The following is a 22,569-nucleotide window of genomic DNA, read 5'->3' as shown; positions in this document are numbered from 1 at the left end:
ACTGTCGAGATTAAAGATCGAACAGATCAAAGTAATAACAAGATATGCTTAGATTTTATTATCTCGATAATGTGAAATTGTTACCTAGAGCTTATGTTAATTGCGGCTGCAAAAAATGCTTTAACTCAGTGGTGTGCAACCTTTTATTTTTCGCGGAACACCTTGGTGGTAAGTTTTGACTGGAACAGCACACGAGATGCGATTCATGGAATTTTCAAAATTCTTGACGGAGCACTAGTGTACCGCGACACACAGGTTGTCCACCACTGCTTTAACTGATGGAATAAAGACTAACAATAAGTATCCATACTTATATTTAATGATCATGCTATAAATGCAGCTTTCCTACTGATTAACCTGCATTTTCTTGAGTAATGGATCATTTAGTTTTTGAATTGAATTTCTAACAATTTTTAATTAAATTTTTTCTTAATTTTATTGAGGTTCAACACACAGAAATTTCTAACAAATTCCTTTCTAATACTAAGTTTCTAAATTCAACAAATAAACAGTCAGTCTAATTTCAAAAATTATTACAATTTTTAATAATGACCATCGTGCTCTCCATGCTCTGCAACATGATGATGACTATCACCATGACCGGCACTGGCTTGATGACCTTCATGTGTTGCATGACCAATTTTTTCAACTTGGGCTTGGAAGCCTGAATGCTTATCAGATGTATATGTGACTTTACGGATCTGGAAGAAATTACAGAAAAATATGCATAAGTTAGTGAATTAGTTGCAAGTAGGAGAACCAAGTCAAGTATAGCTCCAATTCCTATACTTGGAACTACTTATAAACCCAAAAAGTCGTGTTTAGCTCGAGGCAGAGCTCGAAGTCGACTCGGATTTTGTATGGAAAATTCAATTCAAGTCGAGTCGACTTCCAGTCCTGACTTGAGGCTTCACTACTTACTGTGCCATCAGGTTCATTCAATGTATATTCTCCCTTGACAACATCTCCATCACGTGTCTCCCAGTGAGTTTTACGATCCTTTGTCTTTGGATCATCAACACCATATTCATATTTGTAGGCTGGATAATGATAAGAGTCTTCATGCTTTCCATCATGTCCGGCACCTTCTTCATGTCCATGACCTTCATCTCCATGACCATGTGGGATTGCTACGTTGTTGATTTGTGCTCTAGTATAGCTCTTAGCTTCGCTGTTAGCATGAGCTGCAGTATGTCCATGGGATCCACTGTCAGCATGAGCTGCACCAATTCCGTGGGATCCACTTTCAGTATGGACTGGAGTGTGTGTGTGTCGGGAACTTTCATGTGCATTTTGTGAATGACCAGCAGCTTCACCTCCATGGTTGTAGTTTTGATATTCTGAATGTTGGGCACCATGTGAGTATTCATGATGTTCTGGTTCTTCATGTCCATAAGAATATTCTTGATGTCCTGAATCATCATTTCCATGTGCTACTTCATGTGCATATGAATTCCCTTCATGTCCTTGTGAATTTCCTTCATGTCCATGTGAGTTTCCTTCATGTCCATGACTAAATGAGTATCCATAACCTCCATGTGATCCACCTTCATAATGTTGAGGTTGATCTTCATGATGTGTCTCATGGACATAAATCTCTTGATTAACTTCTGAATTCTCATGATGATCTTGGTTATGATAATCTACAACAGGAGTTGGTGCTTTATAATTTCCACTAGTTCCATAATTGGAGATATGACCATAAGCCGAAATAAGAATTGCACATTTTAAAACTAAAATTACACTGACTAAATTCAACTTTCGGAACATTTTTTTGTGTGACTATGTATCTTTCACTTCAAATTTCAAGTTGGCACTGATGCTGGTTATAAATTTCTCCTTTCATTTTATATGAAAAAAATTTCTTTTACTTCCTAAGAAAGTACAAAATACCACCGAAAAAAAAATGATTGAAGAATAATATGAAGAAAAAAAAAAATAATATTGAATATTGGTTATGAATTTCTTCACATTTCACTTCTCGTTACACTTAATTTAATGTACATTAAATGTGAACTACTCATGTTCCGTCATTTATGTTATTTATTCGTTTTAAAATGATTGCTTCTTGCATTCAATGGATATAAAATTGTTTAATTTTATGTATTGTGTTATGTATTAAACTGTCGGCGTGAAGAATTCTCTATAGCTTTTGGATTTTTTAGTTGGATAGACTATGAAGAAGATGGATATAGAGCAGTGGTGGGCAACCTTTTGTTTTTCTCAACACACCTCAGTGGTAAGCCTAGAATAAAACCGCACACAACATGACATATCTAATATTGTTACTGACACACTAGTGTGCCACGACACACAGGTTGTCCACCACTGATATAGACACAATGTTGCAAATGTTTTTGTGAATTGACATATGAAAGTGCTCATAAATCAATGAATGAAACTAACAAATTGCATTAATGTGACTAGTTCATGAACTTCTAATAATGTATTCGAATTGCATGAGTTGGATGATCGACCTATCAGGTACTAAATCAGAGTCACGACGACCTGGGTCGATGGTTGATCGATCAACCAAATGGTACTATTTCTCATGCAATAAATTATCTTTGAATTATTTCCCGAGTAGCATGATTTAGTCGCTAGGACTAACCACTAGAACCCTATGTCGCTGTATTGACGACAAGACGTGTGAGTGCAAAATAAGATTCTCCACATTGTGTTGTTCAGGTCAGTATCTTAAAGTTGAAATTTTTGTAACAATGATGGGCACTCTATGCTGTAAAAGATACTAAATTCATTGCATAATGTACCTGAATAGCACAAATTGATTATTTGATCAAAAATAGATTTGATTTAAATCTAAGACCATATTAGATTTACTCCGGTCAAATAACGGTAGTTAGATCAATTTACCGGCTTGTACCCTTTGGGATAGTAAGTAAATGCCTTATATGATATAACTCTAGAAACTTTCTAACGTCAAAATGTCCCATTGTATGAAAAAGGTTGCCCACCTCTGTTTAAGAACACCATGATAAATGTTCAACAAAAAAGTGAGTCATGGAGTCATAAAAAAATACAGTCATACATAACATTTTGATTCATTTGCAAAGCAATAGGAGAAAAAAGAAGTACAATGACACTGCAAAAAATTCAATTTTATGAATTGAAAATCTCTAAAATAAAAGTTGTGAGATTGTTTAATGAAAAGTTTCTTTAAAGGCATTAAAGTGTATTCGATTGCTTCTTTTACCTTTGCTTTATTTCAAACATCACGTCGATGTTAAATGGAATTTTTTTCCTGAAGTGAAGGAAATTGAAAGAAAGTTGACAACGTTTAATGAAGTTTTTATTGTTTAAATGCAATCTAAAGCTTTATAAGATGTTTAGAAAAATAAAGTAAAGGTTTTGTCAGTTTCATAAATAACAATCATTGATGATTAAATTTTCACATCCTATTCCTGAGTAAACAAAAAATCATTAGAACTAGTCATTAACTAAACACCCGAGCGACACAAATTATGAAGATTCCACATTGGAGCTTTAGAGGTGGTAACACCAAATGGAAGTCTATTTTTGACAGCAATATAGAAGCCACACGGAGGCGGTCATTTGTTTTGCATGGAAAATTAGCTTGTTGTTACTAGTTATAACGTATTTTTGTCTTCTCGTGTTTGATCTCTAAGCAAATTATCACCAGGTAGAATATTTCAGAGTCACACAACTTTTGACCAGTTGTGGACAAATTTTTTAGAGTCATTGCACACAAAAGCCTATAAAAATTTTTCGCAAACAGTTATATTCGCTACACACATGAGATTGTTCGCAGACACATCAATGTGTCGTGTCACTCAGGTTACCAACCATTGCTTTAGACATTCTTGTCCATCGAAATTTTAACTCAGTGTTTGCACAATAGTCAATTTTTGAACAATTCCTGAAATTTAAATTCACCATATCAGGTTTAGTGCTAACATTTGCTAAACCTTAATGAAAGAGCTTCTGTCATTTTGTCATCAAGAATTAGAATATGATTTATTCACCTAATTCGTTTTCCCTTGTAGGGTACAACTGTTGTTCCAACTCATGGAAAGAAGCTATCGATCGAGATAGTGTCGCATTTGCTTTCGAAAATTAGCAAGCAGTAGCCGGTGATAGAGTTGGTTTTAGGCGACATCTGAGGGAGGCCATGGATCAAAATTGATCTGTACGACCAGCGAAGTAAGTAAGTAAGTTGTCCTTGGCCATCAAACTTCCAATAAATAATTGAGTTAAAATTACAAGAAAAATTGATCCGTGATTCTATTTTCTTCCCATTTTTCAATATATGTACAGCAACTATGTAACAACACTCGTGCAAATTAAGTCACAAAACTTCAAACGGATTGACAGTTATTGCGCTTAAGATGGAAGCATACATGCTCATATTCCCCATTAATTTTTAATGCAACAAAATGTCAATAAAAAAAACTTCCGCAACTCCAATAATTTTCATTCAATTTAAAAGCTCTTATTGAATTTTCAAAACAAATATTTTGATTACATCAATTGTTTACAATTGGCCATAGAAAGACTTGCTTCTTATTCGCAAAAAAAGACTCACAGTCATGATCGCTTTATGCTCAATTCAAGTTTCTCGTACATTTCTTTCCATTTTTCTCATTTCTCTTTCATCTCACTCGACACAGAGAAGAGAAGTATTTTAAGCAGCTTTAATGTATGCGTATTAAAGAATTGCATAACAGACGACCTTGAATAAATGCAAGTTACAGAGCAGTCATGCGTTCAAATTATTTTTTATTGCCTCGTATTTCTTACAAAATCTTTTTGTGTTTTGCGGTTTAAAAATTGATGTCTGATCGGATTTTTGTAAATAAATTTTTTACACCTTAATATTCACGGTCGTCACAATCAATTAGCGGTGTACATAATTATTAAATTGGAAATATAGATTTAGTTTAATTGATCTGATTAATGATAATTTATCGATTGAATGATTTTTTGGATATAGAAATGAAATTGATGATTGAATCATAAAGATTTATGGATGCATAATAAAGAAATGACAATATGCTTCAATCCTCTATTAAGCAATCTGTGTGTCGCGGCATAGTGGTGACATCTCAGGTGTGGCAAAAAAACCACCAAAAAAAAAAAACCTGAGCGACACAAATGAAGAAGACTCCGCCACAAAGCTTTAAAGAAGAGCTTTTAAGGAACGGAGGAGGTTTCCATTTGGTATTAATAAAAGAGGCTTAACAGAGTCTTTAAAGCTTCGTAGCGGAGCTTCATTTGTGTCTTTGAAATATTTAGATTTTTTTGGAAAAAAATCAAAACTATTGCTAAAATGTCAAGTCTAAAGTTACCATTTTGAGAATTTTGTACTTGATATTGAGATTTATCCTAAACCCGGAAGGCACAAGGCGTAGAAAATGTCGAAAAGTCAGCCACAAACCAGCGTGGCTTTGACCCTATGTTAGATGTGATTTCGACCCCTGGTTAGTGATGACTTTGACCCCATGTTTGAAGTGACTTTGATCCCATATTAGGTAAGATGAAATCGAGTCTCAAACCAAAATCAAGTCAGTTTGGAGAAGAATTTTCGGCCATTTCTACATCAGATGCTTTACAGAAAATCAATATACAATTGAATAGAAATGCCAAAGTTTGTCAACCACTGATTTAGTTGGTTTTGATATTAAATGCCCTTTTTTTTACAATTTTCAGTTACTTCATATAAATCTAGATCAAAACATGAAAAGAATTTGCTTTAAATTAATCAAAAACATCAATTTTTGGCAAGAAATGCCTGTAAAATTCACTGAATTAAATGATTTAAACCTACAAACAATACAAAAACCCTCTAAACCATAAGCCCTTCTAGGAATGAACTTTTTTTGGGGAATTACATTTTTATAAAGTCACAACATTTTTGGCATTTTGGCTTACCCAACCTCCACACAACCTTTAAATTTTCTTATAAAGTCTTATCATTAAAATTCTAATTAATTTCACCAAATTATCACAAAAAACCTTTAAATTAGATACTTTAAATTCACTGTTCATTAGACATGATTTAATATCTATGGTCAATGCTCTCAATGTTTTTCATTTATCGAGTTCATCGAGTATCTCTCAGCAAATTTTTTCGTTTAATGCTTTTTGTGCTTATGTTAAGAATCTTGATGGTGTTCATGGACAAAACGAATTATTTTTTTTTATGATTTCTAATAAAGCTCATTATATTTGCCAAGTATAAAAGAAGCCACAATACGATCATTTACTAACAGTCTATTTGTGGCAGAACTCAAGAACTCAAGTAAAACATACGAAGCATAATGAAACTTTTAGTGGTAAATTTAACAATCCAAATTAAATTTTTGGTCAATTAAATTAATTTTACAACTTATTTTAAGGTATTCGGTGCATTTTTGGCAGTTGTCGCTGCACTTCCACATGAACTTAGTCACGGATATAAAGTTCAAGTGAAGCACGATTTACATCATTATCCAGTCCATCAGCCACTTGTCCACGAGCCAGAATATTACCACAAACATCATGATGAAGATTTCCATGCTTATCCAAAGTACAAATTTGAGTATGGTGTAAAAGATCCACATACTGGTGACCACAAGAGTCAATGGGAAATTAGAGATGGTGATGTTGTTAAGGGTGAATATACATTAGATGAAGCTGATGGAACTAAGCGTATTGTCTCATATGAAGCTAACGATAAAACTGGATTTAATGCTGTCGTCAAGAAGATTGGACATGCTGTTCATCCAGAACACTATAAACAACATGGATATGGATATTAAATAAGTTTTAATTAGACCCAAAGATGTCTTATGAGTTTGTGTGATAATTTATTTTTATGAGCAATGCAATAAAGATGCAATTTTGAAGAATTGAAAATCAGACCCTAACTGTCATTTAGTCAACTTAATGAATATATCAGAATAGAGTTCAATTAAACTTTCAATTCAACAAAATGCTTCATGATTCATAATTACTAATAATTCTCCTCTATAATTAAATTTTATGCATAATTCCCAAATGCCTACTTACACTTCATGTGATTCTCTAATTATTTTAATGCGTAGATTGAATCATTACAATTTCAATTAGTAAATCTTAGGCTTAGATTCAATTATTGAAATTTGCAATTTAATTATTACTTTAATAAATAAACAAATTGATAAATAGAAATTTTCATCAAAGCTCTTAGATGTTCCCTTCCTCTATCTCTTTGGCAACAGTGATGATTTGGAGAGGAAGTAACCTTTTGATCAATCGAGAGTAAAATTCGGAATTTCAATGAAATGTGCATAAAGTTAATTATTGTGGTTATAAAATGAGCTTCTTCATTTTAATCTGTCTACATACATTTTTTACATTCATAATTTTATTGGTTATTTGAAGCAATGAGATATTAACTTGCAACTTTAAGATGGACGACCCGAACAACACAACGTGTTTGCTTGAGGACCGTTACGTCGTTGTATCAAGGGTAAGGCGCCAAGTATCCCTGACGGCAACATAATGAATAATTTCGATTTTTTTTATGGCGAAAAATGGGACTCGCTGCATTGTCCTGCTCGGGTTAGTCTTCACGAGATAATGACATAAAATTAATTAATTTGAAAATTCATCTTTAGTGATACATAAATGAAAATACACTTTCAATAGACAATAAAATTAGGGGCCATTTACATGTGTAATCCATTAAAATTACATTTTTTTAGCATTCCTAGTATTGTCGGTAAAAAACTGCATATGTAAGGAGAGTTTGCATGCAGGAAGAAATAATCGGTGGAAACCCACTGAAACCTGACTACCGCAAATGTCCACTGCTTTTGATGATCTATTTTGCCGGTTACCACATTTCACAAGCTTCGGAAGGGGTTATCGTAGGAAGGCAAACTGGTAATAGGCAAAATCCTGCTTTTGCATACATACTTTGCATGTAAATTTGCTTAAAACGCATCAGCAGACACTTGAAACCGATTTAAATTTAAGAGATATGAAGTAAACTAATCTCATCGACTTTGACTTCTGCTTCTTTTAAAATATGCAAATAATTTAATATTTTTCGGGTTTCAATACTATTCTTCGTGAGACTAACCCTAATGAAGTATAAATAAAACGAAACTAAGACAGTAAACACTGTACCTTGATTTTCAAACGATTTCATGCTAGATTTACTATTGAACTGAAAACTCAAAGAAATTTCATGCGATAACAAATGATAGATACAGTTTATTATAGTCTTTTAAATTCACATCATTAACTTTAGATCTTAATTACTTAATATCCTCCGAAAGATCCGCCATGTGAATGGTGAGCATGACCAATCTTCTCAACTTTAGCATGGAATCCAGTCTTTCCATCAGCATGGTAGCTAACCTTACGAATTGTACCTAAAATATTAAATTTATCAATATTTATAGTAAATTGAAATTTTTGGTAAAGGAACAAGATTTTACCATCAGCTTCATCTAATGTGTATTCCCCCTTGACAAGATCTCCATCACGTGTTTCCCATTGGCTTTTGTGGTCATGGGTATGTGGGTCCTTAACTCCATATTCGAACTTGTACTTTGGATAGGCATAATAATCTCCCTTAACATCACCGTTCCATAATCCTTCACCTCCTTCAATTCCGTATGATCCATATGATGAACCAATTCCATAGCTACTTCCATAGCCGCTTTCATAGCCACCTCCAATGCCGCTACCATAGCTACTTCCATATTCACTTCCATATCCACTGCCATAACCAATTGATCCAAATTTATCTGATCTCTTGGTGTAGCTGGTTGAACCGGCTGAGACAGCAGCGATGAAGGCGAGAGCAATTGAGATCTGGAAGAATATGTTAAAGGATTAAAAGTAAAGGAATCAGGATTGAAATTATACCAAAATGTAGATACTTACTTTAACTGGATTCATTTTGGAATGTTTATTGTTTAAACTTTGAATTCTTAAAGCAGATTGATGATTTTGGTAGTAGAATTCACACCTTTTATATTGATCGGCACCGCAAACCTTTAATGCCCTCCAAAAAGAACCATCGATACACAAAATTCGCATAATATGCAACATACTTGTATCTTAATGCATCATTGAGTATTCTTAGTTTCACTTTTAATTTCTAAATTAATTCAACTTGCAGCTGTTACTTAATTAGCAAATATGCTCAAGTTCTGACGTTTTTTTTTGCACTCATACCTGCTCATAGCCCATCACCACTAAATTTATTAATTTATTTACGATGAGCATTACAACAATGTTAACTCACCAGATTTCAGTAAAAAATATTCAATAAAGCAACAAAAGAAGAATTTCCAACAAAATTTCTTTCCACGTCTGCGGCAATAAAAAAACAAGTTTTGGATTATTAATTATGCTTCCGCAAAGCGCTTTTTATTTATGGATTATTTTTTTATTCTTAATTTTAAAATATTTATTGACTGCTAATATGAGTTAAATAATAAAGCCGTGCATTTAATCCGTAATATGTTTGCGGCAGGTCTGTAATGAAATAATGAAACTGCATGCACATATTATGCAAAAAAAACTTGAATTTCAGTTAACATAACAAGATCGTGCATTGGTATTTTTTGACAGGCTGTTGACAGGAGAAATGGTTGGAAGTTCGAAGAAAGTCTAGAATGAACTATGAGTAGCAATCTTAAGGGACCGTTCACTGATAATGTAACACAAAAAATCGATTTTTTGACACCCACCTCCCTATACCATCTCTAAGTGCCATCCATCAAAATCTCTGTAAGAAATCTCAATTTCCTATTCCCACACTCCCACATCTTTTAGCCTTACGTAACGAGTGATGCCGCTCACTAAGTCATATTAAGATTTACTCAAGATTTAACACAAAAGCCCAAAAATCTTCAAAACCCCCAAAATGCTCACAATACTATGCTCTCAAACAACTACTTTTCATCCAAAAAATCACCCAAAAAAATTTCATCAATTCCAAAATACCTAATAATTCAAACAAATAAACTCTTATTGAATGAAGAGAATTACGAATTCGATTTGTGAGTTGCACATACGAAAATGTTTGTTAGTAAGGTAGTAGTTATGGTTAGGTATGATCGTTGACTATATAAGTAGAGGAAAATTGGATGTCTTGTATCAGTTCAGTGTTTGCTTTTAATTAAACAGTACAAGTGGAAAAACTTTAAAAAAAATCAGAAAAAATTTACCAAAATGAAAACTTTCACACTTTTGATTGCTTTTGGACTTATTGCCGCCGCTGCCGCTTATGGTGGATCAAGTTACGTATCAAGACACGACCATAATATTCCCGGACATGGACATGAACAAGAACATGGACATGAGGAACATCATGATTACTACCATCATCCAGCTTATAAATTTGAATATGGAGTTAAGGACCCACATACAAAGGATCATCACAGCCAATGGGAGCACCGTGATGGAGATGTTGTCAAGGGAGAATACTCATTAGATGAAGCTGATGGCACAAAGCGTGTTGTTAAATACTCATCAGATAAGCACTCAGGCTTCCAAGCTCATGTTGAAAGAATTGGACATGCTGATCATCCAGTACATTATGGTCATCATGATGAACATCATTATTAAATTTTAATCAATCAACAACCAAAGATTGTGATACGAAAATTAGCTGTAGATAAAAGAAATACACTGTAAATAGCATTTTTGCAATAGTCGACACTATTAATCAACTACAAGTCATGGGAATTCAGGAATAGTCCTAAAAGATCTAGTTATTGTACCTTATGCATTTAAGGGATTCTTCGGAATTGATCTTGAGTTTTCATGGCTTGAACAAACCCCCCAAAAAATATGCATAGATGTAAAATATATTTTGTCATGAGAATTGATACATGAAGAGAATAAAATTTTATACTTTTAATGCACACATAAGTTACTGCCTTCTTATTAACTCGTTTTAAAATTTCTTCTCGTTTGTTATGTTAATAGCACAAATAGCAGCTATAAAAGTAATGTAATATGTGCGATAAATTCAAAAGAAGGAATCTCGTCTTTCCTATTGAGCTAAACCGCATTAAATGAGACAGGAAAGTTTTATTTTATCAGCTATAGACAGATTAATCATGTCAATTTCCTAATTGATTATTTAATTTCTCAGAATATGGGAATTATGTAATTCGACTCGTGTGCATTTGACTATTAATCATGAATATTTTATGGAGCAATTCCCATTTAAAGTTATTGAGCTTCCGCATTTTGTTTCGACCAGAAAAATATTCCACGCTTGTGAATACTTATTGAGATGTTGGATTTTATTCGTCGTTAATGTTTGATATATGGAAAGATATTTTCAGATCGTTTTTACCATAAAAATCAATGGGAAGTGATTCTCGTGTCTGTAAATGTAGCGACTGAATTGAAAATGATTTTTGCTTCGTGACCATAGATGTTTCTTGGTATCATATCGAGTATGTGTCAAACGTAGTTTCTTTAGTTCATGTGAAAATTCAGTCTTAAGTTCGTAATAAGCTGCATCCCTGCAGACATACAACGAGGTGCCTTGGAGCTTTATGCAAATTATGAGTTACCGTCGAATACTGCAGGCCTACACATCTAAAATGTAGGCAAAAGTTTTTTAACAGGACCCTTGTCTCAAGTCATTCATATATATAATGCTTGAAGGGCCCAGCCTTATGAGCTGAAGGCACTGCGATTTTAAATCTGTTGTACCACATCCTTTAGACCTACAGTTTATGGTGGGATCTGAACCACTTGTCATTCATAAAAAGCATACTTTCTTATAGCGGATTCCAAGTGGGAATCGAACCCATATTGTATTCAGTTCACGTGTTTCTACCACTGAGCTCTCGGAGGTCACTTGAATAAAGGTCAAAGTGCCATATATAAATTATACATTTTCTGTATCTCTCCTTACTACTGCACTCCTATCCAGTTGCTAAGCTGTGATATACCGTTGATAGGTCATTACAGGAATCGCATTCCAACTAATTGTTGAGTTTTCAAAACTAACTAGTGTAGATTTTAAATCCATATATCCCGAACAGACATGGAGTAAACTCATGAGGATGCTTACAAAATTCAGCATGCTTAATTAAGGGATATATTGGTTGTAAAATTATTTTCACAAATATCAGGACTTCATTAAAATACAAGTTAATGCTCATGTTGATAAGGCTGGCTAATGACGCAAACTCCTTAAAATAATAAAACATTTGCATTACAGTTTAAAGAAATTCATAAATTTTTATTTTTCAATAAATTATTTTTTCACGAGCAATATGTACTTTTCATTTTAAATCCTTCAATGTAAAGCTTTTGAATCATTGACATTTTAATGATGATATCCGTATGCACTTGAAGCATAAGCATGTCCATGAGCGTATGGTTGATAGTGATGAGCATGACCGATTTTCTTAACAACAGCATTGAATCCGGTCTTGTCACTTGCAGCATATGAGACGACACGCTTTGTACCTTTAATGGAAATAAATAAATCAATACACAGAGTATGTGTGGATATAGATGTTAAAACTTACCATCAGCTTCATCTAATGTATATTCTCCTTTAACAACATCACCATCTCTGACTTCCCATTGGCTTTTGTGATCACCTGTATGAGCATCCTTAACTCCATATTCAAAATTGTATTTTGGATAATGATGATAATCCTTGTGATAATGTGGAGCATAACCTGAAGAATAAATTGGATTCCAGCTGTGTTCAATTGGCGCTGCATGAGCTCCATATACAACAGGTGAAGAAATTAACAATTGAGCTGAATGATGATGGTAGTCGTGATGATTTAATCCTCCATCCTGTCTGCTTACATAGCTTACTGCTGAGTGAGCATTTGCAATGCCAGCAAGAATAGCGAATGTGATGAGAATCTAAAGGAAATAGAATTTGTATTTTATTTATAGAACTTTAAGGTATTTTGTAAAGGAACTTACTTTAATTGAACTCATGATTCTAAAACTTTTTTTGAATTGTTTGCTGTTGCTTTACCAAAACTGAACAAGTAACTGATGCCAAATGTCAGATTTTTACGCGTTTTTATATTATCCGTAATGACCATACATGCCTTAAATTTTAAATTCTATCCGACATTGAAATTATTAGATTTTCACTTTTTTTTAATTCGACAACAAAACAACAAAAAAATTCCATTGAATTATTTAATAAAGCGGCAATAAAACAATTAAATATATTTTAATGTGTATATTATGTTCATGATCAATTGCAATAAAAATCTATATAGAGCAATGGCAGTTGAAACTGACCACTAAAAATTAAATGAATATAAAATAACTTCGAAAAAATCAACCGTAACATTGTCATTCGTATTCGAGGTTTTAAAGGTAGAAAATTTAATTGTGAAAATTTTTTGAATGTACATTAAGTATGAGCCCTTCAGATTAATAGTCTGATAAGTTAAACTTTTTATTGATTTTGGTTTGGTATTTGTCCAAATTAACAAAAGAAGGTCTGCAGAAGTTCCATTTAATAAGGTATTCAAATCTGACATTAAAGATGATAAAACAGCACGTGGATGAAAAAAGAGGAGTCTATCGAATTAGACAATATTGCACTTGGTATTGGAGATTTAGATATAGAAACCAATTTTAGACGTCATTTGAGGAAGAACATGGATCAAAATTGATTTGTAAGAACAGCGAAGTATGCAAGTAAGTAAATAAGTATTTATTCATAAGGTTTAAATAAAACCAATTTCCGTCTTATTCTATACAAATAAATGCATAAATAATCAATCCAAATGCTCTGTTATATTTTTTGTAATAATACGCAGACAATTCCTGATTGTCTTAAATATATAGTGCGTTGTTCCTTTTTTGATGAAAGCAACAAATATTTTTGATAAAATCCTGAAGATGTAGAGAAGTACCTAAAAGGCAATGCTAAAACGACAATCAGCATACTTATCTAAAGGAGGATACTCATGAGTCATGACCTTCTCAATATATATTAGTTCAATATTTAGCATGTTCAATTTTGTGAACATTATCATCCAAAATTAGTAGATTGTAGGTCTAGTTTTAAACTTGCAGAGTTTGAGACTGACTTAAATTTTGTATGAAAAAGTCAAATTCAACTTCATACAAAATTCAAGTCGACTTCTAGCTCTGTTAACTAGACATTATGTCAACTTTTCCATTCGAGATAAGCATGTTCCTTGTCAGTTTGGGAATAATTATAGTTAATTATTACTCTAATATAATTTTGATCAGAACTCTGAGTCGGCTTGACTTTTCCATATGAAATTCGAGTCTACTTCGAGCTCTGACTTTTATACTAGAAGAATGATCCACATCAAATACCATATTTCTCAATACTTAGTTTCTAATAAGACACTTTGTAGAGCTTTCATTGACGACCTGAAATGCAATTTATTAAAGAATTTAAAAATAATTTCCTATTAAATTCCGCACGCATTACCATCCTCAATATACATATTTCCATGCAAAAATAAATTATATTAAATTCAATCAATTTTAATGAGCAGCATAATTAACAGCAAACAAATATCAACAATACTAACTAACCTGTTATAAAACTATAACATTTCATAATCACTAATATATACATAATCACTGACCTAGTACAAGGTAATTGTTTCTTACAGCAAAGCGCATTTTTATTTTCTCTTCTCTTTTCTTCTCATGTTGATGCTGCTCACAGTAGCAGCATTTTTTCCTCAAAATGTAGTATTTTATTCATACATCAATGTTGTTCATACAGGTATTTATAATTGTTGAATGAATAAAGTTGAAAAGAAATGGAAGAAAAATGGAAGAAAATTGAAGATAATTGTGAATATTTGCACTCACCGTATATATCATTTGATTTTATATGCTGTGTGACTTGACTATGTATTTTACATTTCGACGTAATTAAATAAATGATTTATAGAAATTAATTACAGTCGGAATAATGAAGTGAAAATTTTATAGTTTTGCATTGTATTGACAGTTTTATTCAAGTTTGTTGGTTTTAATTGATGTAGAGCTTGCATGAAGTCGAGTAGACTTTACCATCAAATCCATGTCGTCATCGAACTCTGATTTGATGTGTTTTACCTCTGAGACTCAACTTAAATACAAAAGAATCCATTAATCTACATACAATAAAATTTAGTGATCAGCATATGCAACAAAGGATTGCAAAATCAAAACTAATCCATGTATTTCATAAAAACATTGGAAATACATAATGAGAAATATTAATTTAACTTTTTGTCACGTACGCCAATGTGAATATTCATTCCTGTTTTCAAACATAATATTAAGCTTAGTATAACATAGCAACAAACATTTGAAAAGCACTGTAGATAGATAAACATCATCAAAAATATTTTTCTAAACTTCAGTAAGTGGTCGATTGTAGAGAACATCCAACAAAATAAAAATTGAGCTAAAATCTAAAGCATTACATTTCCAAAAAAGTTCATGATTAATTTTTATAACCCTAACAGTCAATAAGTATGTTTTCGAGAAAATATACTACATGACTTATTTAGTTACTTCGCTGGACTTAGTAGGCGCCTGGATCTGGCTCTATCGCTGGCTGCCCTTTGCCAATTATCAATGCAATATGAGCATGCTCATTAATATTGCTCTCAGCTTACTCTGCTCATCAGTGCACGCTCTTTGCCAGCTATAACAAATTTAAAATTAATATTATGCTTTCATTCATTTGTTCAAAATTCAATTATTGCAAAATACACAAAAATCCATCAGTTCTGAGTCGTTCACTTATTAAGTCATATTAACTCAAAAAATCAAAAAATCTTTTGGACACTCTCACTTATCCCTCTCTCATGCTCCGTCACCAATTTCTATAGAAAATAACTTTGCGTTTTTTAAAGAATAAAAAAATCGCATCCTTTAACCCAGTGGCCACTTTAAATTTTCGCGGCAAACCTTGGTTATAAGCTACGACCAAAACCCCACACCAGTTAGTTGTACACTAGTGTTGCGGACAAGCAGAGAATCTATACAAGCTTTGTAATGTGGCCAGTAACAGAGTCAGACGGAAGGCCTTTTATAAAAACCTGGGCTACAAGTCGGAGCATGGTTCCAGTAAGTAAGTCAGTACTAGTGTTACACAGGTTACTTACTTACTTAATAAAATCATGCTTCAAAGTGCAACTTAAATGATTTCCATCGGACTCTGTTGCTGCCGCTGTCACCTAGTTTGTACAAATTCTCTGGCTATCACGATAAACTGACATCCTTTCATTACAATTCTGCGTCATAAAGCTTTTTGATCCTTCCAGGACAGCTTTTCTCTTACAGATTTCAACCAAGGGCGATGTTACCTTTTCCCTTTAAGAGCGTTACATAATAAGTGAATTACCCATCAGACTATAAAAATAAATTTTCAACCAAAAAGTCTCAAATCAAATTTAAATTCATTGAAAATTTGTGCACGAAAGATCAAAAGAGATTTTTTTTTTCATATTAACCTGCATGAGTCAACGTTTGCACATCTTGTGTCACATGAGAATACGAGAATTCAACTTTTGTGCTGATGTATGTAAATAAACGTCCAAAGTAATGCAACATGTTGTATATCTAAACTTTTTTATTTCAGAATAAATAAAGCTGCTTTTTTATCCAAAAAAGTAAAACTGGACGAACTTTTTGTTTTGTTAATAAACAATGACTGAGATGATATGTGTATGCACTGTTTGTCCAGATACTTCACATGAAGATAGTAAAAGAAACCAAAAAGAGAAAACTTTAACACTTAGCAACTGGCAGGAGAAGAAAGAAAACTTTTTCATGTTTTCAATTTTCCTTGTTGGCTTTCGATTTTCTTAAGAAAATTATCTCTTGTTGATGGAAAACTTTTTCATCACAGCATAAATGAAAAGTTTATAAAGTTCTTATCTGGTTGATAAGCTCTCAATCTTAATTAAAAGCTTTACTCCCCCACAATAATCTCTTCCTCTCTACTTCTTCTTTTTTTGCATAAATTTTTTAAGACATTATTTATTCACTCCCTAAAGTGCACTAGCAAGAATCAATTGTGGTCAGATATTGGATGTTAACATCGATTCATATAATTCAAATAATGGAATTTTCATTCAATTTTTCTACCCCTCTTGGATGTCCATTTGCTATCGGCTGTCGCACAAAAATCCGATTATGTGATATTCTTCCAACATTGCACTGTACTGTAATGGACAATTGGAAATTATAAGTTATTAGGGGAGATGAATGGAGCGCCTTTCATCTTTAGAGAGACTAAATGAATCATATATGGGGATGTTCGCAAATTACGTAACGGTGAAATTACCATTTTTGGATCTTTATCTTCGCTCTCTTCTTCTCTCTTCTTCCTCTCTACCTCCTCTTTTTCCTCTTTTCACTCTCTCGTCACTCTTTTTTCCTCTTCTCCCTCTTCCTCTCTGCACTTTCTCACTCTCTCTCTCTTTCTTTGCTCCCTCTCTTTCCCTTCTCTTTCTTCTCTCTTTCTCTCTTTTTTCTCTCTCTCTCTCTCTCTCCTCTCTCTCTCTCTCTTTTCTCTCTCTTCCTCTCCTTCCTCTCTCCCTCTCCTCCCTCTCTCCCTCTCCTCCCTCTCCTCCCTCTCTCCCTCTCTCTCCTATCTCTTCCTCCTCTTTTTCCTCTCTTCTCTCTCTCAACCTCCTCTCTTCTTCTCTTCCTCTCATTTCCTTCTCTCTCTCCTCTCTCTCTGCCTCTCCTCTCTCTCTCCTCTCTTCCTCTCTTTCCTCTCTCTTTCCTCTCTCTCTTTCCTCTCCTCTCTTCCTCTCTTTCTTTCTCTCCTCTCTTCCTCCTTCTCTTCCTCTCTTTCTCTTCATCTTCTCTCTTACCCTTTTATCCTTTTCTCCCTAAACGTTACATAATTCCCAAACATTCCAAACATTGGATTAAATTTGATAAAAATTTCTAAAGAGTTATAGTAAAAAATGACGCATTTTTTCAATTCCCATAAAAGAGATGGTTTTTATCCTTAAAAGCATTTGACATTCCGACAACATCACATGGATTATTTCCACGAAAATCCAGCACAACATGAGTAACGAAGACTTTTTTTATAAAAAAATCCATTTTTATCTTCATCCGTATTTATATTGACTTTGCTAGCAAGCAGTAGTAATAGAATGATAAATGACAGCATGTAGATGAGCTTTGAAAATAACCTAAGGTGCTCGTATAAGCAATTCTTGATTGTTCATGTATTTTGACACTAACTCAATGCGACGCAATGACATTTTATCGTCACAATTGAGATTTGATTTTTAGCATTTGACATCGTACTCATCATTTTTTTGTGTCTTCCTTCGTCTGGAAGACTCTTGATACAGGAAATGGAATTGCTGAAAAAAAAGTCAATGACTGTATGTAGTTGAATATTTGATGCGATAGTCGGATGCATGAGCATTTTGCACTTATCAGCCAGTCAAACAATACACATGACAGAGATTAAAGGAATCAAAATTGTAGAAAAGCTATTCTCATTCAACAACAAAAAAAATTAATGTTCATCCACAATGCACACACGTAATATGGCTGCAGCTAGTCTTTTTTTATCTAACGAAGTTGTGAACAATGATTATGTGCAGGCTCTCGTGCTCTCTAAATATTCAAGCATTACACAAAAAAAAAAAATTACATAAGCCATAATATCTGACTTAATATGTATTGGTTCTGTTGCAGCTACTCATGCGAATATACGATGCTCATATGTGCCCCGTAAGCAGCATAAATGTACATTAAAATTTTTAAATTAGCAGCAAACATTGACTGGAGAATTTTTCTCGAAAATTCAATTAAAAAAATATAATTTTTTTATCATCCATGCTCGAACTTTTTTTTTACTGTGTATGTTGTGTGCTTGGAACAGCAGAACAGCATTATAGAAGCCACAATAGAAAAAAGCTTTCATAATCAGATCAAAAGGAATAAAAAAATAAAAGCTTTTAAGCGTACAACAAAATATGAGTGAGAGGGTATGGAAAAGAAGAACGAAAGCTAATTGGTATACCAATTGTACATTTTCTGTTTTTATATTATTATCATGTCGACCAGTGGTGCTCAACCTTTTTTTTCGCGGCACACCTTCGTGCTACGCCTCGACTTTAACTCCACACGTCATATGATTCATAACATTTTAAAAACACACTATTGGGTCGCGGCACACAGGTTGCCCACCACTGACATACACACACATCCACAGAATGAGGAGCAACTTCTGATGTGGAAAATTTTCATCTTTTTAGCGAAATTTTTCGTCGAATTAAACCACTATTATATGAACTTTGGCTGATTCTGTTATGCTTTAGAATCTCGTAAAATGTTCAACTTAATTTGATTATCAAGTTAAATTCACATTTTAGGGAAAATTCAATGTTCTGAATTTTTTGATAATATTCGTAAGCTCTTTGGAATTCATTTAACCACAATTCATGCACAAAGATAAATAATTGGAATAATTGAGGTTTATTTGATTTGTTTTGTAGATAAAATCATAACTTTGAGGTAATTAGTCTTCGTTCCGAACAGGACAGGTTGTTTGCTAGGGTACCATTAGGTCTCCGTATTGCCTCAGCGTGGCGATTGATTTCAATCCATTTGTACGGCGAAAAATGAGGTTAGCCGTTTTGTGCTACTCGGATGTTACACTTGATTGGACAATAAGTATTAGGTCATTCATTAATGAAAGTGAAATTTCAGACCACATTCCTGAAAGTCAAATATTGTTGGCTTGACTTAGAATCTGAATTATTATTATAATTTATTGATTTGTTTCGATCATGTGTCAAGGAACTTGAAACTTTCAGGCCCGTTATATCAATATTTCATTCATTAGATAATCTTGTAGCTCTGGTTCCGACTTTTTCCGCTTAACTTCAAGTTTCTTACATATTATTGCTTCTAACATTGCACAGAGCTCCAGTTTAGTATTGAGCTTGTACATTAAGAAAGTGAAGTTGTGGCATTGACACACGTTTCATCTGGATGAAAGATTCACATGAGCCAGTGTCAATGTCTTGGATAAAGTATCTAAACGTCTGAAAAACCAAATTTTGATTAATGGGATTCGAACTGACGACTTTCAAAAATCATGCCAAATTTGAGCCTAGCGTCCTATTGTGTACTCAACAGAGGCACTAGATTGTTTAAATAGGTGTCACTATCTCAACTATTATCAGTAATATGTCATATTCTAGAAAGGAGGCTGATAAAGAAATATGAAATTGTACTTGATATAGGAAATTGTTTTAAAACTTAAAAGGCACTGGAATTGTTGGCAGAAGGAAAATCACTTGACATACAACCGTAGAGAAAGAAGCAGAGCACCAACAGAAGAAACTAGCTGAAGCAGCCGTTTTAGTTAGAAACAAAAACCTGTTCTATCATTTTACTAACGCCATACGATTCACAGTGAATCAATGGGAACTAGATATCATAGGAAATTGACATTAGGAAACCGTTGATAAAACCAGCTTTAAGCACCATCTGAGGGCCACCATGGAAAGCAAGTGATATATACATCCAGCAAAGCAAGTAAGTAAGTATATCATAAAAATGCTCTCTCAAAAGTCATCTTTACTGATTTCTTCCACCATTCTTTCTTACTTAAAAAATGCGAATAATTTCTCTCGTCAGTATTTTTTTTTGTATCAGCAGCTGTGTCTTATTTTCGATTGTCGCATAATGTTGAAAAGAATCAGAAAATCCGATTACTTTAGCAAATAATAAAAAAAGTAACACAAAAACGAAGCAAATTCTTGTTGCATGAAGAACGATATAATTTTGCTTCCGTCTTATGTTTTCTGTCTTATTTTCTCACGTGAATACATGGCTCAGGGAAGTAAGAAATGTACATACATACATCGTAGCGACAAAAAATATGTATATATACATTTATTAAATATAATATTTTTTGCTTCTGTTCTCATCTTTCGTTCTGTAACCTTTGCATGAGTTCCTTTTTTTGCTGCTATTTTTTCGCATAGCAGCTCACAAAAAAAATACAAATGAGGAAAGTAAAGATGAGGCATTCCTACTTACAGTGAGAAAAAGCGTGAAAAGTATGAGAAAAATTACGAAAAATATCTTTATACGAGCAGCAGAAGATTTATTAAAACAAATTTATTATGTCAGACATCAAGCTTTCTTTATTTTACTTATTTTTTGCTACGCTACATGTTGTTATTTTATTTCTTGTACTCTTTAAATTTTTATATACTTTCTTGCAGTTTTACGTATGTGAAGTGATTTTTTTGACTTTTAAATTTTTTTGGTGTGAATCTTCAGGTTGGCAGGGCTTTAAACATGTTTAACGAATCATGGTAACATAATAACTGATATTTTAAAGCCTTGTTTAAACTGGAACGTATGGGTCGATTTCTCTGGCAATGTACCGGTAGTACTGCATAGCGATGCGATGGTACAGTATTGGTACAACAATGGTACGGTACAAATACGGATAATTTGTACAAACTTTGTGATAAGGCCTGCAAAAGAACTAGATGGAAATCGTTTTGTAGAAACCTAGGCTCCTCATTGAAGCATGATTCCAGTAAGTAAGTAAGTAATGGTACAGTACAGATGCATTGGTGCAATAGAAAACTGGTTCGGTATTGATGCACATGTACTCGAAATCATTGATAGTGTACAGGAGCCACCTTGCAATACCTCGTATACCATGGTGTCGTATCAGTGGTGCACCTATTCTGTACCATACTATCACCGAAGAAATCTGCCCCTGGATGACAAAAAAGTCTCTAGAACAGTTCTTGACTCCCAGAATTTATATACATTTATACATACATTGACTTACTCAAATAGTAAATCAGTAAATCGATCAAAAATCTAACCACATGCATGATTCATCTTAAATCCTGCACTAAATCAAAATCATGTCTCGTAGTGTCAGATTTTGGATCAATTTACAAACTTGTATTAATTGGGTTAAGTTATAAAAAGCAATCGTGGAAACTACAATATATTGATGACATCAAAAGCTCATATTGATACAGAAAAAAGTTAAAATTAGTCACTGTAGTGGTCAGCAACAAAAAAGACTTTCCTCTACTCTTTGAAATCTCCAATCTTTTTGTCAACGATAATCAACCATACCCAACCCAGACAAATTGTCACATTACAGCCCTGGTATATAATAAACTCAACGTTGATGCCATTCTACTTAATTTATGCATCTTTGACTTTAAATTTGCCATAAAACAAATATCACCCATGGGCAAGCAGACCTTCATAGTTTCATTAGTTCATTTTCTTCAAATCCACATAAAATATCCTGCACCCAAAAACTCATTTATTCTTCTCACCCAATTTTCTGTTACAATTTTTATGTCTTTATGTATAAAAGAAAATTCTTATGTGATGAACAAATTTTTCTTCATCTCATCAGAAAAGGCTTTTATTTATATGAGCTTGGAGAGGCCTCGTATAGCTTATTTTTATTCTTTTTTTCCTTCTATGAAAGATGATTGTTGTTGTGCACACGCAAAGATGAAGAATGACTACATCAGTATGACACAGCTTCTTCAATTTCAACTTACATGCCAACAT

The 22,569-nt window shown here is 33.3% G+C and overlaps 5 protein-coding genes across 5 annotated transcripts; 2 read left to right on the top strand and 3 right to left on the bottom strand.

Moving 5' to 3' along the window:
* Nucleotides 1–542: 542 nt before the first annotated feature.
* On the bottom strand, nt 543–1,770 carry LOC139096810 (small histidine-alanine-rich protein-like). The gene is made up of 2 exons (XM_070648564.1): nt 922–1,770; nt 543–701 (listed from the first exon to the last, which is right to left on the bottom strand). The coding sequence occupies exons 1-2, from the start codon at nt 1,768–1,770 to the stop codon at nt 543–545; spliced, it is 1,008 nt and encodes a 335-aa protein (XP_070504665.1).
* Nucleotides 1,771–6,260: 4,490 nt separating this feature from the next.
* LOC139096786 (cuticle protein 19-like) lies at nt 6,261–6,847 on the top strand. Its single transcript, XM_070648534.1, has 2 exons — nt 6,261–6,314; nt 6,378–6,847. The coding sequence occupies exons 1-2, from the start codon at nt 6,300–6,302 to the stop codon at nt 6,777–6,779; spliced, it is 417 nt and encodes a 138-aa protein (XP_070504635.1). The 5' UTR covers nt 6,261–6,299; the 3' UTR covers nt 6,780–6,847.
* A 1,399-nt stretch (nt 6,848–8,246) lies between these two features.
* Nucleotides 8,247–8,913, bottom strand: LOC139096809 (adult-specific cuticular protein ACP-20-like). Its single transcript, XM_070648563.1, has 3 exons — nt 8,899–8,913; nt 8,448–8,826; nt 8,247–8,381 (listed from the first exon to the last, which is right to left on the bottom strand). Exons 1-3 carry the CDS (start codon nt 8,911–8,913, stop codon nt 8,269–8,271), a joined length of 507 nt encoding a protein of 168 aa, XP_070504664.1. The 3' UTR covers nt 8,247–8,268.
* A 1,271-nt stretch (nt 8,914–10,184) lies between these two features.
* LOC139096787 (cuticle protein 19-like) lies at nt 10,185–10,852 on the top strand. The gene has a single exon (XM_070648535.1). It carries the CDS (start codon nt 10,195–10,197, stop codon nt 10,588–10,590), a length of 396 nt encoding a protein of 131 aa, XP_070504636.1. The 5' UTR covers nt 10,185–10,194; the 3' UTR covers nt 10,591–10,852.
* A 1,350-nt stretch (nt 10,853–12,202) lies between these two features.
* On the bottom strand, nt 12,203–13,031 carry LOC139096785 (cuticle protein 7-like). Its single transcript, XM_070648533.1, has 3 exons — nt 12,937–13,031; nt 12,522–12,873; nt 12,203–12,459 (listed from the first exon to the last, which is right to left on the bottom strand). Exons 1-3 carry the CDS (start codon nt 12,949–12,951, stop codon nt 12,317–12,319), a joined length of 510 nt encoding a protein of 169 aa, XP_070504634.1. The 5' UTR covers nt 12,952–13,031; the 3' UTR covers nt 12,203–12,316.
* Nucleotides 13,032–22,569: the final 9,538 nt, after the last annotated feature.

The sequence above is a fragment of the Chironomus tepperi genome, unplaced genomic scaffold, assembly GCF_022539635.2.
Source record: "Chironomus tepperi strain 1889 unplaced genomic scaffold, CSIRO-AGI_Ctep_v1 contig_406, whole genome shotgun sequence".
Taxonomy (NCBI): Eukaryota; Metazoa; Arthropoda; class Insecta; order Diptera; family Chironomidae; genus Chironomus; species Chironomus tepperi.
Note: the sequence above shows the minus strand (reverse complement) of the source record. Positions and strands in the feature narration are given on the sequence as shown.

Bases quoted from the DNA above. Each gene is read 5' to 3' on its own strand.
- LOC139096785 (XM_070648533.1), bottom strand. The intron at 12,460-12,521 runs GTAAGTTTTAAC...TTTCCATTAAAG, and splicing joins TACATTAGATGAAGCTGATG to GTACAAAGCGTGTCGTCTCA.
- LOC139096810 (XM_070648564.1), bottom strand. From the start codon at position 1,770: ATGTTCCGAAAGTTGAATTTAGTCAGTGTAATTTTAGTTTTAAAATGT. The intron at 702-921 runs GTAAGTAGTGAA...AATTTCTTCCAG, and splicing joins TGAATGAACCTGATGGCACA to ATCCGTAAAGTCACATATAC.
- LOC139096787 (XM_070648535.1), top strand. From the start codon at position 10,195: ATGAAAACTTTCACACTTTTGATTGCTTTTGGACTTATTGCCGCCGCT.
- LOC139096809 (XM_070648563.1), bottom strand. The intron at 8,382-8,447 runs GTAAAATCTTGT...TTAATATTTTAG, and splicing joins CACATTAGATGAAGCTGATG to GTACAATTCGTAAGGTTAGC.